The sequence below is a fragment of the Plecotus auritus genome (genome assembly GCF_963455305.1).
Source record: "Plecotus auritus genome assembly, chromosome: 3".
NCBI lineage: Eukaryota > Metazoa > Chordata > Mammalia > Chiroptera > Vespertilionidae > Plecotus > Plecotus auritus.
Window position 1 is genome coordinate 125,172,090 of NC_137772.1, and position 20,654 is coordinate 125,192,743.

General features: G+C 38.6%; 1 protein-coding gene and 1 pseudogene across 5 annotated transcripts in view; one reads left to right on the forward strand and one right to left on the reverse strand.

The window, feature by feature from the left end:
• The window catches only part of PAN3 (poly(A) specific ribonuclease subunit PAN3), a gene marked incomplete at its 5' end in the record, with an annotated part of 196,405 nt that overhangs the window by 166,597 nt on the left and 9,154 nt on the right, over positions 1 to 20,654 (reverse strand). For all 4 annotated transcript variants that reach the window (XM_080658498.1, XM_080658497.1, XM_080658496.1 and 1 more), the window contains 3 exons: positions 2,093 to 2,163; positions 5,216 to 5,282; positions 6,530 to 6,651. In XM_080658498.1, coding sequence (XP_080514624.1) covers positions 2,093 to 2,163; positions 5,216 to 5,282; positions 6,530 to 6,651 — 260 coding nt within the window. The remainder of the gene's footprint in view (positions 1 to 2,092; positions 2,164 to 5,215; positions 5,283 to 6,529; positions 6,652 to 20,654) is intronic.
• On the forward strand, positions 10,665 to 12,257 carry LOC308243309 (small ribosomal subunit protein uS2-like; annotated as a pseudogene). The gene is made up of 2 exons: positions 10,665 to 11,129; positions 11,827 to 12,257. The product of its transcript is annotated as a small ribosomal subunit protein uS2-like (transcript).

Genomic DNA, 20,654 nt, shown 5'->3' on the forward strand with positions numbered 1-20,654 from the left:
GGTCGGCAAACTGTGGCTCACGAGCCACATGCGGCTCTTTGGCCCCTTGAATGTGGCTCTTCCACAAAATACCACGGCCTGGGCGAGTCTACTTTAAAGAAGTAGCGTTAGAAGAAGTTTAAAAAATTTGGCTCTCAAAAGAAATTTCAATCGTTGTACTGTTGATATTTGGCTCTGTTGACTAATGAGTTTGCCGACCACTGATCCAGGCCATGCTCATCACTTGACAGATGTGAAGATTATATTCTAGAAAATTGGCCCAAGGTCACAAAGCTAGAGATCCAGGACCTCAAAAATCACAGCTATATTAATCTGTTTCCATTAGGATATATTCTAATATCGCTCCAAATATTGAGGTCATATTTGTAGTAACACTTCCTTTTATTATTTTCCTTTACTAAAGTAAATTTTAAAAGGATGCACACTATATCGTCCTTTTTTGAGTCTCCAGGGATTTTTACTATTTTTCTCAAAAATAACATCAGTACCTCTAAGTCATATATTTCTACTATAATGTGTAGTGCACCAAACCCTCATATTAGAAATACTTGTATTTATTTGCCAATCTACTTTAACCTTCTATTCATACATCAGAAACACTACTTATCACAGTTAACCAATTATTAATTCAAGGATGTGAAAAGGCCATTAGAGGGACCACTAAGACCACTTTAGTTTCCCCTACACTAAATAGGTCCAGATAATTTGATTTCTAGGTTGTTTCTGCTTTTCCGCATTATACTGTTTCCTTCCAAAATGACTGGCTTTGTCTATTGTCACTTCTTATTACTGCCAATGAGCCTGTTTGTATCCAACTCTATTCCACTTATACCATATGCAAGAGTAAATATGTTCCTGGTGAAAACCTATAAGAAAGTCTATAAAATCAAACCCATACATTTTAGTCTATTAATTACAGATGCTTAAAAGCATTTTGTAATTAATTACCTCCTTGTTCTCAACTGTTTCAAAATGAAGATAATACTAAGTACATGAGGTACTGATATAATTCATACCTGACCCCATAAATTTTTTATCTTGTAAATATCTAGTTTTCTTGAATTTCATTTTATACCACCCTCTAATCAGTACCTCCTAAAAGCATTTTAAGCTTATATCAGTTTTCTAAAATTAATATTCTTTTCTTCTGGGTCTTTCTTTCATTACATAGGAAAATGAATTAGTTATAACTTTATAGTAATTTCCACCAAGTTTTACAAAATGTTCTTAAGAGATTTTAAACTGTTTTTAAACAGTTGGGCCAATTATGAAAAGTTAGGGATTTTAAGTTTGCCTTGTAAGGAGTAGTTTAAATCAGGGTAGAAATCTTTGAAAGTTAGACAAAGCAGTCAGAAAATAAAGTTAAAACATGATCAAATATGGTGACAGAAGAAGATCTGACTTTGAGTGATGAGCACACAGTGCAATATGCAGATCTTGTAACATAGAAACCCACACCTAAAACCTATATGATTATATTAACCAATGTCAACCCATAAATTTAATAAAAAAGAAAAAAAAAACATAATCAATATACCTAAAATGAGTCACATCGATAGCAACTACATTAAATTAGATGTTATCTTAAAAACAGAATACTAGCCGAAACCGGTTTGGCTCAGTGGATAGAGCATCGGCCTGGGGACTGAGGGGTCCCAGGTTCGATTCCGGTCAAGGGCATGTACCTTGGTTGCGGGCACATCCCCAGTGGGGGGTGTGCAGGAGGCAGCTGATCGATGTTCCTCTCTCATCGTTGTTTCTAACTCTCTATCCCTCTCCCTTCCTCTCTGTAAAAAATCAATAAAATATATATATATAAAAAAAAAACAGAATACTAAAGTATCTTAATACATACAAAAATAATAAGTATTTCAAGCCTTTACATAAAATGTTTCTATTTCATGCACACAGATGAAATAAAATTCTACATACAGGAGATACATAACAAAGAAAGGGTAAACAAAAAGAAAGAAAAATACTACAGTCCATGAAAAGCCCTCTCCCCACTTAAGAGAATATTACACGATATAGGTAATGACTAATATCACTTCTATATTCCATTTTGCTTCAAATAAATTTCAATTTCACCTACCTTTCTTCTCTGAGAGATGTTGAGGGCACCAAAGTCATTAAACAAGGATGCAGCAGGTGAAGTGAGAGGATCTGGAAGGTAAGTTACATAAGTTTCCACACAGATAACTCCAGTAACCCACAAGTCTAATAAATGTTTAACTTGGCAATGCTTACAAAAGTAATGAAAATCACATACTACACTAACAGTTAAACTCAATGCCTCAAATACAGTGGATATTCAAATATTTTCTGAGTGAATGAAACACAAATTGGAGAATACCACATTCAGCCAATACTCAGTACACATTTATTCAAGAAGCTAAGCAGATTAGGATGCTTCTATTTGCTTAAAACTAAAAGAAAAATCAAACAGAAAACAAAAAAGATGGCTTTTAACCATGTTATTAGGAATGTGTTTATGAAGGCAGTAAATGCTTATTTAGAGACCAAATCATGAGAAAAATAAAAAAGGGGATGACAGAGAGGTAGTCAGCTATACTCTGAGTGATCACTCTTGGTTTTAACACTTAGGCAAGGCCCTAAAACCATCTACTCTATAAAATATTCCACACTTTTAAGTTTATCACAGATATTTTATATTCTTACTAAAATAAGGTAAATTAAGTTTTAAAACACAATCATGAAATCCAAAGATTTTACAGATTCAGAGTTCTATTATTCTATGGTCAGAAGTTACAAACAAAAGTGTAAGTCTAAATTGTTTTCCACTTAACAAATCAGAAGTTTCTGAAAAGGTGTGCATAATATACATTAGTTATCTTCAATTCTGAGCTTTAAGTTAATCTTATGTTTCTCACAAAATTATCTGTAAAACACTAAAGAAATATAGTAAACTCGAGGCCTGATGCATGACATTCATGCACTTGGAGAGGGGGGGTGCTCAGCCTGGCCTGCACCCTCTCACAGTCCAGGACATCCAGCAGTTGGACATCCCCGGAGGGGTCCTTAGTGCTGTTGCAGAGGTGGGAGAGGCTCCCACCACTGCTGCTGGGCTCGCCAGCTGTGAGCCCAGCTTCTGGTTGAGCGGCGTTCCCCCTGTGGGAGTGCACTGACCACCAGGGGGCAGCTCCTGCGTTGAGTGTCTGTCCCCTGGTAATCAGTGTGCATCATAGCAACTGGTCATTCTGCCGTTTGGTCAATTTGCTTATTAGCCTTTTATTATAATAGGATACTCTCATTTAAAGAAACCTCATACCCCAACCAGTTTGGCTCAGGGGAAAGAGCATCAGCTCACAGACTGAAGGGTCCTGGGTTCGATTTTGGTTAAGGGCAGATACCTCGATTGTAGGCTCAATCCCCCAGGCGAGTGCGGGAGGCAACCAATCAATGTGTCTCTCACATCAATGTTTCTCTCTCTCTCTCTCTCTCTCTCTCTCTCTCTCTCTCTCTCTCTCTCTCTCTCTCCCCTCTTCCTCCTCCCTTCCACTCTCTCTACAAATTAATAGAAAAATATCCTCTGGTGAGGATTAACAAAACAAAAAATAGAAATAATCCACATGCAAATTCTTATTGTCACCATTATTAATAATTGTTAACATTTTACTGATGCAGTCTTAATACTCAATTGTTATTTTTTTTTTAAATCATCCTTTGGCCTGGCCGGTGTGAGTCCATAGTTGTACCGAAGAATATCAGGTTCAATCCCCAGCCCACGTCCAGGCACATATGAGAGGCAACCAATTAATTTCTCTCTCTCATATTAATGTTTCTCTCTCTCTTCCACTCTTCTCCCCTCCCTTCCACTCTCTCTAAAAAGCAGTGAGAAAAAAATCCTCCAATGAAGATTAACAACGCTCTCCCCACCCCCCCAGCCAAAAAAAAATCCTTGAACATTTATTTTTTAAAAAGGATACAGAAAGATACCTGGAACTTCTATATCAAAAGCCTTAAAAATGTCCATAATCTTTGAAACAGTAATTCCATATCTAAGAATGTTTCCAAAACAAAACTCAAAATATGAACACAGATTCATACACATAATCAAATATTGGAGTATAATTAATTGTTGTTTTTTTAAGAATAAAAACAAAAATAGTTCAGAAAATTATGAAGAGAAATAATAGAACTCAGTTTATAATGATCAAGAAATATCCATTAAAATATATTTAACTAGAGGCCCAGTGCACGAAATTTGTGCGCAGGGGGGGGGGGGGGGAGGGTGTGTCCCTCAGGTTAGCCTGCACACTCTCCAATCTGACATCCCTCTCACAATCCAGAACTGCTGGCTCCCAACTGCTCACCTGCCTGCCTTCCTGATTGCCCCTAATGGCTTCTGCCTGCCAGCCTGATCACCCCCTAACCACTAGCCTGCCAGCCTGATTGACGCCTAACTACTCCCCTGCCGGCCCAATTCCCCTAACTGCCTTCCCCTGCAGGGCTGGTCACCCCTAACTGCCCTCACCTGCAGGCCTGGTCATACCCAACTGCTCTCCCCTGCAGGCCTGGGTCCCCCCCAACTGCCCTCCCCTGCAGGCCTGGGTCCCCCCCCCCCCCCGCTAACTGCCCTCCCCTGCAGGCCTGGTCCCCACCAACTGCCCTCCCCTGCAGGCCTGGTCCTCCCCAACTGCCCTCCCCTGCAGGCCTGGTCCTCCCCAACTGCCCTCGCCTTCAGGCCATCTTGTGGCAGCCATATTGTGTCCACATGGGGGAGGCCATCTTTGACCACATGGGGACAGCCATCTTGTGTGTTGGAGTGATAGTCAATTTGCATATTACTCTTTTATTAGATAAACTGTGATCCTGAAATTAAGTATTACAATGTATACACTTAAGTACTGCTATGTATTATCTCTATCATAAAAACCCCGTGGTCGTGACACCGTCACAGCGGAACAACCAAAGACTGGTCACCAGGAGGCAGTGAGCACTACGAGGCGCACGCGGGTGGGCGGGGCTGCGAGCACAGTGAGGCTGTGCGGGTTGGTGGGGCCACGCGATTTCATGCTCTCGGCTTCTAGCATATATATAATACAAATTTTAATAGTTCCTGAATATGAAATAATAGATCATTTTTTACTTTCTTCCTTATACCTGTCCATAACTTTCAAAATTTCTACAATGGACACATTGTTTTTAGAGTCAGAAACATACATATAAGAGAGGAAAAGGAACCAAGCCTTACCGTGGCCTGCATATGGCTTGGCACTGTCATTTAGAAGGCTTGGGGAGCTGCTACTATTAGTCATTCTCTGAAAAAGAAAATATAGATACATAATATCACTAGAATTAAGAATATTCAACCAATTAAGACTAACTTTCTTTGCTTCTTCCCCTCCTATCCATCTTTCACATTACTAATACTCTAATCACTGCTGCTTGGGTTACAATAATCTATGCAAAAACTTCCAAACACTCTGCATAACACATCAAATGAAAATTTTATTCACTAGTCAGGTGTTTAAAACCAAAGCTGCAGACTTATTTTGAATTGCACTTCTATTAATCAGCCTGGGCAAAACACATATAACTACTAAATTTCCATGTCTATAAAATGTAAATTCCAATATCCATTCAAGATGTAAAGTGACTACATATAAAGTCAAGAAATGCTCTCTAATATCTTCTCCCAACGCATATTATCCTTCATGTACCTTAGAGACTCTATAAAATTAGGCTATTCACTGTTCTCTAAATGTTTCATGGTTTCTCAACACACTCCATAATCTCTATGGTCTCTCTCCATCATGAAAGGCCTTCATCCCACAACCACAAAACACATAGAGGAGTGAAACTAGTTTCTTCCTATCTCTACATACTCCATGGTTGTCCCAACCTTAACCCCACCCTTGAAAGCTCACCCTATTCCAACCCTAAAGGAGATAAGATGCCTTAACTATACCCCAACTACCTCATTATTCTAAAATCCCATGTCCTCCTGATAAATAAATTTAGGAATAAATGAAAACTTAGATCAGTGGTACCCACATGGGGCACATGTCCCACAGGGGGGCAATTAGATTTTTAAGGGGGGCAATTCAAGAATGAATTATTAACAGTGAATTTTTTTGGATTTCTTCTGGTTCGAAGGACCTCATATACAGTATATAAATATATATTGTGATATATTTATGCATTTCAGTTCTCTATTGTATGTTTTAAACTTTAGTTGCTATTTTTTTATATCACTTCACATTTTTTAACAATTTCTTAGTGATTTCTTCCTCAGTACTTCAACTGTCCTTTCAGTCTTTTATTTTTCTCTTTCATGGATGTCATGTTCTTTGGAAGTGTGTTTAGACCAAGTTAATGGTCTTTTAGGCTTCCTCCACGTGAAAAGGAGTTCACTTTTTGAATAAGAATGTGTCATGGGGGGAGAGGGACACATCAGGATTTTATGCTTAAGTGGGGCATGGCCAAAGAAAGGTTGGGAACCACTGCTCTAGATGCTCTCCACCCTCAGAATAAACTTTACTGTGTAAACTCATACTAATGATACCTGCAGCAAGGGATACTTTGTTTCTACAGGGCTTCCAAATCCATTGACTCCTATAAAGCTGGTGCTGAAATAGGAATCTGTGAGACTGGTATCAGTTAAAGCACCTCCATCTATTCCAGGAACTGAAAGAGAAAAAAAATTCAAGTATTTGATTATTTAAAAGCACAAATATTGATGTGGTTTCTGTGTTCCTAAATAACTTTTGAAATGTCAATCTGCCACACTTATTTTTATTTACCTATTCATAACAAAAGGCAAGACCAAATAAAATTGGCTCAGCTCTAAACATTTGTTAAACAATGCTCAAGTTGACTGTTGTTTTCCTACAGATAGTAATCTATTTTGTATCAGTCACCTAAAAGCTACCAAGCATAACATGAATAACAAATCAGACTTGGATTTCAAGTTTCTTTCTTTAACTTTGCAAGAGGCCAGCAGAAACTATAAACCACTGCAATTTCCTCAGGACTGTTTTATTATGAAAAAAAATTTATTATGAAAAAAAATCAGCAGACTCACATTAATTCATAGTTCAGTAAAAACAATTCTACAGAAGTAGAAATGGAACAGAGTTCAGGGATGACATCCTGTCTATGGATTTTAGGATAGGATAATACAGAATGATTTTTAAGTAGAACAATCCATTTATATTACAAACAAAGTCATGGACAATATGTTTTAGATACTAGTTCTTGGTAAGTACTTGGAATGCTGCTATTTTTAAGCTGCTAGTTTAAGTACAAAGCCTTATACTTCATAACAGCTGAACTGCAAGTAGAATTTGCCCTCTTCTGTGCAGAACCTCTAAGAACCACTGAAACCACTCCCACTCCCAACAAGAAGTAATCTAACCCTAGCTGGTTCCACCACAGACTCAAGAGTCCAGGTTGTATTCCAATCAATGGGTCTCCCTCACATCGATGTTTCTCTCTGTCCCCCCTCCCTTCCACTCTCTCTAAAAATTAATGGAAAAATCCCTCAGGTAAAGATTAACAACAATTTAAACCAAAAAAAAAGTAGACTAAAGAAATACTGATAGTTGGATGTAGGGTGCTATAATATGAATTTTGGTATACCCCCAAAATCATATATTGAAATCCTAAACCCTAAAAATGATGGTATTAGGATGTGGGACCTTTAGGAGGTGCTTAGGTCATAAGAGTGGAGCCCTCATGCATGAGATTAGTGTTCTTATAAGAGACCTTACAGAGATTCCTAGACCCTTCCACCATGTGAGAACACAACAAGAGGGTGCCCATCTATGAATCAGGAAGTGGGTCCTCACCAACCACCACACATAATCTGCCAGTGCTGTGATACTGGACTTCCCAGCTTCCATAACTGTAAGAAATAAAAATTCTGTTGTTTATAAACCACCCAGTCCATGGTATTTTGTTAGAGCAACACAAACTAAGACACAGAGATGTGAGAATGTAAATTGGTGCAGCTGCTATGGAAAACAGTATGGAGGTCCCTCAAAAAATTAAATATAGCCCAGCCAGTGTGGGTCAGTGGTTGAGCATCAACCAATTAACCAGGAAGTCACGGTTCGATTCCCGGTCAGGGCACATGCCAAGTTTTCAGGCTCAATCTCCAGTAGTGGGTGTGCAGGAGGCAGCCAATCAATGATTCTCTCTCATCATTGATGTTTCTATCTCTCTCTCTCTCTCTAAAATCAATAAAAACATATTTTTAAAAAACTGAGTATAAAACTACCACATCATCCAGCAATCTTAAATCTGGCTATATATCCACAGGAAATAACCTATCTCAAAAAGAGGTATCTGCATCTCCATGTTCACTGCAGCATTATTCATAATAGTCAAGACATGGAAACAACCTAAGTATTTATGGAGAGATGAATTTATGGAGAGATGAATGGATAAAGAAAATCTCTCTCTCTCTCTCTCTCTCTCTCTCTCTCTCTCTCTCTCTCTCTCTCTCTCACACACACACACACACACACACACACACACACACAATGGAATATTATTCAATCATAAAAAAAGAAGGCAATCCTGTAATTTGTGACAACATGGATGGACCTTGGGGTTGTTATACTAAGTAAAATAAGTCAGAGAGAAAAAGTTAAATACTATGTGATCTAAATACTATGTGATCTTACTTTTCTGTGGAATCTAAAAATGCCGACTCAAAGCACTAGAGAGCAAAACAATAGTTGCCAGGGACTGGGGATTAGGAGAAATGGGGAGAAACTGGTCAAAGAATACAAACTTCCAGCTATAAGATGAACAAGTTCTGGAGATCTAAGGTACAGCACAGTGACTATAATTAACAATTAACAATATTGTATAAGAGGGTAGATCCTAAAAGTTATCACACATACAAAAAAAGGTAACTGTGTGTTGGGGGGGGGGAGGTATTAACAACCTTTATTGTGGTAATCATTTTGCAATAAATGTATGTCAAATCATCATGTTATACACCCTAAACTTACATATGTTATATATCAATAATATCTCACTAAATCTAGGAGAGAAAAAAACATTCCACACATACACTTACACTTGAGTTCTTGTTTTAAAAAGTTACAGTTTCGGAAGGAAAGGAATGGGAAATGTTATTTCAAAAGTAGTTGGGAAAATCACTAATGTACAGTATATTACTCTATGCTATATAGACCACAAAAATACTAATTTTTCTTAGAAGGTACAAAGAACATACATGTCCTACCTACATCATAGGATATTCTAAGAGAAAAGGGTTGTACTTTTAAGTTTAAACTACAAAAGCATAGATATATTAGAGACCTTAATTACCACGACTAGAGAATCCAGAACTATTCATTCCTTGTACCCTTTATTTTTGCAATCTGTTTTAAGTAAACTTTACAACATCTCTGTGGAATAACAATTTGCAATCCACTTTAAATAAGGCTTACTATTTCTATGAAAGGTCTGTTAAAATCTCTCTTATTATAACTAATATATCTCTATGGAATAGTGATTAAACATCACTGTATAAATATGAATCTCAGTCCAAACAACTGTTGGAAAAATTGATATCTTTTTTTTTAAAAACAGTGTCCATCCAATTGTGTACACTTGTGCTCAATGGTTGAGAGTCAATGTGAACTGGGAGGTCACGTTTCCATTCCATGTCAGGGCACGTGCCTAGCATGTAGGGCTTGCAGGAGGCAGTCGATCTATGATTCTCTCTCTCATCATTGATGTTTCTATCTCTCTCCCCCTCCCTCTTCCTTCATCACTGAAGATATCTCTCTCCTTGTGGTGTAAGCTTCTGCTGACTGTAACTGACTCAAAGTTGATATCTCTTATTTTGCAGTTAAGCCAATTGTGATTCAGAGTGATTAAATAGCTTTCCCAAAAGTCACAAAGCTAGTAAGTGACAGAACTGGGATAAAAAAGCCAATTCTCTATTGCACTGAACTACCATTCAATTTTTAAGAGAGCGAAACAGAAATGAAAAGATGGAATTTCAAGCCTTCAGTTCTTAAATGATCATGAGACTCTCCAACTTTAAACACAGGGGTCTTACAGTACCTAAAGAGTTAAAACTTCTACATCTGTCAGCAGTTACCCTGCAACTATTAACATATAAATGTGTATGGTAATAATCTACTAAAAAAAAAAGAGTCCACCCCACAGCTTAACTAAAGAAATGTTCTCCATTATTAGCTTTGTCCCTTCTGGATGAAATTACTTCAATTTCCCAAAACACCACAATAGATCAATGTTACCCAAAGGAACTCTAAAGTCAACTAAATTTGGTAAATGCTGGGGACAAAAAATAAAAGTAAACCATTTTTTTACTGGAAAACTTTCTCAGAGCCTGCATATACAATGTGGACTGTGACAATCTAAAAAGGAAATAGAATACTTCCCAAATTTACTTGACTAGAGAACCCTTTCTACATAGAGCAGCTTGAGGGACTGGAGTTTCATAGAACACACTTTACAAAAAGTGCCCAGTGGTTTTCCTCTGCCAACAAAGATATCACAGACTAGATGCTGACGATGTTTATCCCAAAGGATGAAACCCAAACTTCTTAGTCTGACATCAGGACACTGACAAATCCTTCCCATGCTACCCAGAGAGGGGTCCATAGGGTGTTGTTCTCTGTTCCCATGTCAGTTAAAGGAAAACTTTCACAATGTCCAGAGCCCCTGATGTCCTGCTAAAAAAGAAGGGGGATGTCCTCAAATTCCTTGCAGCGGAACCCACTTAGGTAACACCAACCTTGATTTCCCAATGGAACAGTACATCTAAAAAAGGAAAAGTGATGGCATCTACATCATAAATCTGAAGAGAACCTGGGAGAAGCTTCTGCTGACAGCTCATGCCATTGTTGCCACTGAAAACCCCAATGATGTCAATGTCCTATCCTCTAGGAATACTGGCCAGCAAGCTGTGCTGAAGTTTGCTGCTACCACTGAAGCCACTCCTGTTGCTGGCCATTTCACTCCTGGAACCATCATTGACATGATCCAGGCAGCCTTCATGGAGCCGAGACTTCTGGTGGTTAGTGATCCCAGGGCTGACCACCGGCCTCTCACAGAGGTGTCTTATGTTAACCTGCCCAGCATTGCTCTGTGTAACACAGCCTTTCCTCTGTGCTGTTTGTGAAGCATAGTAAGTAATCCCTCCTTTGGAGAACTGCTGTTTGAACTACTCTGTTATTCTTAGTCTCTTACTCTATAGGTCAGTGGTTGGCAAATTCATTAGTCAACAGAGCCAAATATCAACAGTACAACGATTGAAATTTCTTTTGAGAGCCAAATCAACTTAAACTTCTTCTAATGCCACTTCTTCAAAATAGACTCGCCCAGGCCGTGGTATTTTGTGGAAGAGCCACACTCAAGGGGCCAAAGAGCCGCATGTGGCTCACAAGCTGTGGTTTGCCGACCACTGCTATAGGTCAACTGTTATTTTTAGATAGTCCCTTATTCTGTAAAATAAATGTTTTAGTTTGAATAACAGAAAAAAATAAAAACTTAGCTGTCTGACCTTGCAAGCTAGCCATCTGACGTAACAGGCTAATGCTGATACTGATAATATTCCCATATTCTCATGCCAAGTGTTTGTTCATCATGCATCCAAGGTCACAAACTATCTGCAAAAAATAACTTACACAGAGCTCTTTGTAAAATCTGCAGACAAAGAGCTCAACAGGTATAAATAAAAAGAACTTCCTCTATGTATGGGTTCAGAATTTGACAGAGATATTCTGCTTTGAACCCGTGCGCAATAAAAGACTCCTAATTAATTGGCTTGTTAAGGCGTCTTGTATCTAGCTCGATGATCTACGATACAACATGTGGAAACTGCCATCCCTGGCAATAAGGGGACTCACTCAGTGGGTCTGATGTGGTGGATACTGGCCTGGGGAAGTCTTGTGCATGCGCCATCTCCCATGAACACTGATGTGAGGTCATGCCTGGTCTCTACTTATACAGATTCTGAAGAGACTGAAAAGGAAGAACAGGCTGCTGGTGAAAAGGCTGTGACCAAAGAAGAATTTCAGGGTGAATGAACTGTACCAGCCCCTGAGTTCACTACTGCTCAACCTAAGGTCACAGACTAGTCTGAAGGTGTACAGATGCCCTCGGTGCCTATTCAGCACTTTCCTACTGAAACCTGGAGTGCTCAGCCTGCCGATGAAGACTGGTCTGTGGCTCCCACTGCCCAGACCACTAAATGGGTAAGAGTAACTACTGAGTTAAGCTGTTTTTCCACAAACTCTTAAATAGAATGGAAATAAAGTTGGTGAAAAATAAGCAGTTTCTTTTTTTAGAAAGCCCTGGACAATCTGCTCTCAATCAATCATTCTAATATTTCCTTAAAGTGCTGGGTTTGAGTCTCAGTTCTGCCACTTATAAGCTACACAGTCTTTGGGCAAAATGCTTATAAAACGAAGATTATTCCATCACTTGTAAAATGAGAATCATACTATCTACCCTGCAAACTTCAATGAAAGTTATGATAAAGAAACAAGTATCTTAAAAATTATTTCCAAAATCTTGATGGTTGCACAATACGAATTTATTAAACTGAACTGCATACTTACAATGGGTGAATTTTATAGTATATAATTTATATTTCTATAAAACTATTTTTTAATCAGTGGAGAAAAACGAATACCTTACATAGATTATTTCCAAAAGAACAAGGACTACAGTGTAAAATAATAAAAGTATACATCTACTCAAAAAAGAGCTTTACAATAATCATAACATTATTGAACTCTCTCCTCCAGTCAAAATGATATATTAATTGTATATTTTGGAAGTCTACACTTCACAATACAGAATACCATCAATTCCTGCTCTATGTTAAAGACCTAGACATGATGGAACAAATACTTGGAGTTAGACACTGAGGTCTAACTGTATTTGTGCCACTTACTAGCTATATTACCTTGGGAAAACAACCCTTTAAGTTTCATTTCTTCATCTGAAAAAAATAAGTAATACCATCTCACTCACAGGGTGTGGTAGAAACTCAAGTCAAGTAACTACTCAAAGTACCCAGCATCTTGTCTCACAGGTACTTATAAAAGTTAATTTCTTCTCTCATCACTAGAATGTATTCCCTAATTATCCCAAGCTATTAAAACCTCTAAGATATTATTTATAAAAATTTCCTTTAACTTATCTTTTATTGCCATCTTAAATGACTTAAACCTTTAAATTCTTATATGTTTCTGTACTATCTACCCATCTAAATTATCAGTAAACTGAGATTTTGAATTAGTCCTTATACTTTTTGGTATTCCCTAATCTATTAGCACATTTGTATAAACACTTACTTACAATTAAACCCTTTTCCAGAGTAGGAATTTTTAAAAATTGACAAAATGCACAATAGGTTTTCATGCCCACACTTTATAAAACACCCCATGCAAATGGTATTACTGCCTCCATTTTCTGATGAGTAAATTGAGACTCAAAGATCCTACCTGACAATGCACTGGATGCAGGCCCAATAAACAGGCTCCTCCAGGCACTCAGCAGAACTCCCATTCTTTTCTCTATTGGATCTGTGGGATGAGCATAGACTGAGCAAATACACCTGCCCATAAGGTCTGCTTCAGCCAGTTACCAACTATTGACCTTCGACAGTGTATGTAACCTAGATCTCAGATTACTCCTCTGTAAAATACAAATGATAACCTACTTTCCAGGGTTGTTGTGGCAATAATTCAGTATACTGGCATGCTTGGGTGAGATATGGTGTTTATACTTACTTTTTGTGATTATCATTTGTACCCATTTATAAATTTATTTGTAAAAATTGGCTTGCTCTTTCTAATGAAATGCTAATATGTTCTTGTATAGAATGCATTAATGAAAATTTTTCATGTAGCCTTTTTTTACATTTTAATATATAAAAAGGTAGTTTGGAATATTTCACACATCTCTTACAGAAACCACAGAAGTCATCTGGGAGAATAAAATTCAAAAAATATTGATCTGTGCCCTAACCGGTTTGGCTCAGTGGATAGAGCGTCGGCTTGCAGACTGAAGGGTCCCGGGTTCGATCCCAGTCAAGGGCATGTACCTTGGTTGCGGCCACATCCCCAGTAGGAGGTGTGCAGGAGGCAGCTGATCGATGTTTCTCTCTCATCGATGTTTCTAACTCTCTATCCCTCTCCCTTCCTCTCTGTAAAGAAGCAATAAAATATATTTAAAAAAAAAAAAATTGATCTGTCTGAGAACTGAAGTTCTCTCAAAAGCTCACAAACTAAAAAAGGCCAAGGGAACAAAGAAAAAACAGTAATTAATGACTAAAAACGCTGTATTTCCAGCCTGTGATAAAGCTGCTGTGCAGAGCCATAAGAGATCAATTCTAGCCCGGCCAGTGTTGCTCAGTAGTTGAGCATCAACCAGGAAGTCACAGTCTGATTCCCTATCAGGGCATATGCCCAGGTTGCAGGATCGATCCCCAGTGGGGGCGTATAGGAGACAGCCGATCAATGATTCTCTCTCATCATTGATGTTTCTATCCCTCTCTCCCTTCTCCCTTCTTCTCTATGAAATCAATAAAAACATATTTTTTTAAAAAAAAACCTACTCCAAAAGGTTTCTCTATCTCCATCCTCAGAAGCCACAGTTATCTTTAAGACAGAAATCTTATCACTTCACTTAGCACAGCCTAGAAGGGTCTTCACAATGTGAGCACACAATCTATCATCTAGTACTACTCTCCATACTATGTAGCCTATTCTTTATCACATCAGATGACTAGAGAACAAAATCATAATACAATACTTTCTCTCAAAACCTTTGTGTCCTTGTACTCATCTGCCTAGGATGCTCTTTCTGTCAGGTATACTTCAGCCATCTTTCAAAAAACAGTTCAAATATGGCCTCTTCAAGAAACCTTCCAAAATATCCCTGAACAGAGTTTTTTTTATGCATTTTTATGTTTATAGCATATCATACTATGCAAAATTTATACACTTAAAAATCCTTTACTAAACTATGCATTAATAAGTGGTCAGGGCCATATATCTTTATATTCCCCCCAGTAGCTGTATAATAACTGGCACAGAAGAGTTTGATAATTAAGCTCTCTCCAGTCACTGCCCATCACACACTTCAAAACCAGTTAAAGACACTTACTAATTATCAAATTCTTATGCCATTTACTAATGAAAAAGTCATCTGCATAAAGTATCTGTCCTCCAGAGGCAAGCTGATGTTGTTTTAAAAACTGTAAGGTCTATCTGGCAAACTGGCCTTCATGGAAGCTGCCATACTTTTGCACCAAGATAGCCACAGCAATGCCTATAGCAAGACCAAAAAATATATATATATCCTCAGGCTTAACAAACTACTCAGCTGAAATCCTATTGTTCCACACTGGAGTACATACGTGTATTAAACTGTTTTGACTTGAAAAAATTTTAAGTGATACATTATTACTTAGTCTCCTCAATCTGAAAGGAGTGCAGTGAAGCAAGGCTCTGGTAAACACCTGATTCTGAGCAGTGCTACAATACTATAGGGCCAGGGGTCCTCAAACTTTTTAAACAGGGGGCCAGTTCACTGTCCCTCAGACCGCTGGAGGGCCGGACTATAGTTTAAAAAAAAACTATGAACAAATTCCTATGAGCACTGCGGGCCCGGGACGTGTCGGCTGCTAAGCAGGACAGGCAGCGGCACCGGGCGGGACGGATAAATTTCCTCAGCGGGCCGCAGTTTGAGGACCCCTGCATAGGCCTTCCAAGATGAATTGGCTACAGGCTGACTATAAACAATTAAATAAATGGGCTCCTGGTGAAGCTACTTAATATTTAGAACTGTCCATGTGATTATATACTGAAATATGTCTTCTAATAAAAGAGTTTTAGCCCTCGCTGGTGTGGCTCAGTGTCCGCCTGCGGACTCAAGGGTCCCAGGTTCGATTCCGGTCAAGGGCATGTACCTTGGTTGCAGGCACATCCCCAGTGGGGTGTGTACAGGAGGCAACTGATCGGTGTTTCTCTCTCATCGATGTTTCTAGCTCTCTGTCCCTCTCCCTTACTCTCTGTAAAAAATCAACAAAACGTATTTTTTTAAAAAGAGTTTTAATTTGGGGTCTGTGCCAAGATAATTACTTTATCTACATAATCAAAAGCTACCAATAAAGCAATACATGTTTTTAAAACGTCTTAAACTGTTCTTGTTTTCTCAGCAAAGTAACTTAGAATTTCATAATGAAGAAGAGAAAATTTGTTGCTAAAATCAATTTACTAGGTGTACCGGTTAATAATGTGGATTTTGTAATCCAAGAAAACAGGTAATTTCAAGAGAAACATCAAAAGTGCTTTATTCAAATAATGTCCATCGCTAGCTACACATTTCCCCCACCTTTAGGTAATTTGTGGATACCGTCCCAACAGAACTTTTCTTGTTTTGAGGCAAACCATGCAGAGACCCTATTTTCCACTTCTTCATACGTTTTGAAGTGCTGCTCAGAAAGTGCGTGTGCCATGGATCGGAACAAGTAATAATCTGAAGGAGCAAGGTCTGGTGAATACAGCGGGTGGGTTAATACTTCCCAGGCAAGATCTTTTAACATGTCTTTAACTGGTTTTGAAGTGTGTGATGGTGCGTCATCATGAAGCAAAATTACTTTGCCGTGTCTTCTGGAACATTCTGGTCCTTTCACAATCAAAGTGTGGTTCAAAGTGATTATTTGTTGTCAGTCGCGAACAGTATTAATGGTTTCACCTGGTTTTAAAAGCTCCTAATACACCTTCCTGATCCCACCAAATTCCTAAGCAATTTGGCCTTGCATTCGATGTTGATGGCTGACCTGGATCAACCCATGATTTTGTGCGTCTGGGATTCTCAAAATAAATTCACTTTTCATCGCCAGTCACAATTCGATGCAAAAAGACTTTCTTTCATGCTGTTGAAGCAACATTTTACTGATGACTTTTCGGTTTTCCATTTGTCTTTCGTTCAGTTGATGTGGCACCCATTTTCCTTCCTTTAAAATCTTTCCCATTGCTTGTAAACGATCGGAAATTGTTTACTGAGCAACGTTAAATCTTTCTGCAAGTTGTTTTTGAGTTTGACACACATCTTCATCCAATAATGCTTGTAACTGTTGTTCTTTAAACTTTTTCGGTTGACCTGGACGTTCTTTGTCTTTCACATTGAAATCATCACTTTTAAAGCAGTTAAATCAGAATTCACAAGTATCTTGAAATGGAGCATGTTCACCATAAACTTCCCGAAGTATTCAGCAGCACTTTTCTTCAAAATAATGAATTAAAACTTCCCACAAATGCTCTTTTTTGGGGCACGAAATTTGACATTTTTAAGCATAAAAATATCTACGATGTTAACACCTTCAGAAAATTTGACATATGAAGTTTTGAAGCTTGCTGTCAATATAACAAAATAATATACATATCAAATCGCATATATATCAACATATGTGTAACTCCATCTATTGAAAAAAATCTGCATTATTAACTGGTACACCTAGTACTTGTGCAAATTACCAGTTTCAGATCACCTAAACCTACAGTTTCTTGAGAACTAGTAGAGATGGGGGGTTTTATATAGCACTTGTCATCTTTTATCATACTTTAAAATTATTGGGGCTAATGCATCCCAAGAATCTAAAAAATAGTACCTGACACAGAGTAACTGCTCAATAAATGTTAATTCAATGAATGATGAATCTCCACTTTTAGCCTAAAATCATACTAAGTTGAAAGCTTGCCATAATCTTTTTTTGAACATGTATCTGTATACATTAAATCTTTTTATAATACACTAGTGACCCGGTGCACAGATTCGTGAACACTGAAAGGCAATTAATTAGAAGGTGGCTGGCGAGGCGGGACTGGGCGAGATGGGCTGGACATGCCCTGGAGCCCTCCCACAGTCCCACCGCAGCTGGCCAACCTCTCGTGTCCCTCCCCAGCCTTGATCGTGCACCAGTGGGATCCCTCAGCCTAGCCTGCGCCCTCTTGCAATCCGGGACCCCTCGGGGGATGTCAGAGAGCCGGTTTCACCCCATCCTGCAGGCCATATGCAAGTCAACCAAACAGCGGAAAGACTGGTCATGACGTGCATTGACCACCGGGGGCAGACGCTTGATGCAGGAGCTGCCCCCTGGTGGTCAGTGCGCTCCCACAGGGGAAGTGCTGCTCAGCCAGAAGCCAGCCTCACAGCTGGCAAGCACAGCAGCAGTGGTGGGAGCCTCTCCCGCCTCCGCCGCAGTGCTAAGGATGTCCAATTGCCAGCTGTGAGCAGGCCTAAGCTGTCAGTCGGAAATCCGAGGGCTCCCAGACTGCGAGAGGGTGCAGGCCAGGCTGATGGAACCACCCCTTTACCCCTTACCCCGAATGCACAAATTTCATGCACCAGGCCTCTAGTGTGTATATATTGCAAAGTGATTGCTATAATGAGTTAGGTTAACGTCCAACACCACACAGTTATAATTTCTTTTCTTATGATGAGAACTTTTAAGACCTACTCTCTTAGAAACTTTCAAATATACCATATAGTATTGTTAACTATAACCACCTTTCCGTATATTATAATCTCCAGGACTTATGTATCTTATAACTGGAAGTTTATGGCTTTTTACCACCTCTACCCATTTCGTGCACCCCCACCCAGCTTCTGGCAACCATCAATCTGTTGTATCTACCAGTTTGGGTTTTATGTAGATTCCACATGTAAGTGAGATCAAATGGTATTTATCTACATAACTTTTTAAAATATTTTTTTATTTATTTCAAGAGAGGGAGAGGGAGAGACAGAAACATCAATGATGACAGAGAATCACTGATCAGCTGTCTCCTGCACACCCCCACTGGGGATCGAGCCTGCAACCCGGCCATGTGCCATGACCAGGAATCGAACCATGACTTCCAGATTCATAGATCGATGTTCAACCTCTGAGCCATGCCAGTCATGCCATAATTTTTTTAATGTACCAGATCACTAATAATTCTGTATGCTCCTTAACATATATATTTTATATAAATGTATGTATAAATATACATAATACACTAAGATATAATAGTTTAGTGCCATCACTTGTATTTGTAAAAGATTATAATCAATCTAAATATATCCATTAAAAAGGATAATACAGCCGAAACCGGTTTGGCTCAGTGGATAGAGCGTCGGCCTGCGGACTGAAAGGTCCCGGGTTCGATTCCGGTCAAGGGCATGTACCTTGGTTGCGGGCACATCCTCAGTGGGAGGTGTGCAGGAGGCAGCTGATCGATGTTTCTCTCTCATCGATGTTTCTAGCTCTCTATCCCTCTCCCTTCCTCTCTGTGAAATATCAATAAAATATATTAAAAAAAAAAAAAAAAAAAAGGATAATACAAACATACAATGGACTATTTCACATCCATTAAAAAGAGTAGGATAGATTTCTGTGTGGATGTGAAACAAACTACAAGCTATACAATTCAATGAGAAAATTCAAAGTGCATTAGGCTTCCATGTGTGCATATACATAGATATGTATAAGTATGTACTAGAAACAGGGAACTATAACATATAAAAAGTTGTATAGGCAAGGATTATTTCTGAATGGGTGCATAATAAATTGGAACGAGTGACTGTCTTTTGGAGAGGGATCAGAAATAAGGAAGGAGGAAAACTATTTCTCCTGGTGTATCCTTTTGTGCTATTTACATTTTTAACATGTGCATGTACTACATTTCTAATTCCAAATAAAATAAAAAAGTTTCCATTTTCCTAAAATGAGAATCTTTGTGTTAAATAACTAGCTTGGAAAAAAAAGGAACAATATCCTTTTTTTTTTTTTTTTAAGAAAAACAAGAGAGATACCAAAAGAGACATCAAGAAAGGGAGCTTTTTATGAAAGAACTCTTATAATGTATATAAATAATGAATCACTGTGATGTACACCTGAAATAGGATACTGTATGGCAATTATACAGCAATAAAAATACCAATCCCAAAAGGTTACATGCTATATAATTCCATTTATAGAACACTGTTGAAATGACAAATTATAGAAATGGAGAGCAAATTACTGATTACCAGTGGTTGGGGGGTAAGGCAAGTTACAAAATGGCAATTTGAGACTGATAGAACTACCCTATGCCTTGATTGTGTTGACAGGTACACAAGCATACACAGAACCAAATTCACACACATGTACACACAAGTGCAAATAAAACTAGGGGAATGTGAAAAAGTGGATTACTATGTCAATCAATGCTGATTGTAATACTGTATTATAGCTATGAAAGATGTTACCACTGGGAGAAACTGGGTGATGGGACAATCTCTCTCTATATTATGTCTTACAACTGCATGAGACTCTACAATTATCTCAAAATAGAAAGTTAAATTTTTTTATATTTATAAAAGGTCAAAATAGAAAGATATTAAGTTTTATCCTGCAGGCCTGGTCCCCCCCACTGCTCTCCCCTGCAGGCCTAGTCGCCCCTAACTGCCCTCCCCTGCAGGCCTGGTCAACCCTAACTGCCCTCCCCTGCAGGCTTGGTAGCCCCCAACTACCCTCCTCTGCCAGCCCAGTCACGCCCAACTGCTCTCTCCTGCTGGCCTGGTCGCCCCTAATTCAAATGAACTTTTATGTAAAGAAGTGTTTTTACTCATTAACTGTATCTTACCTAGATTTATGT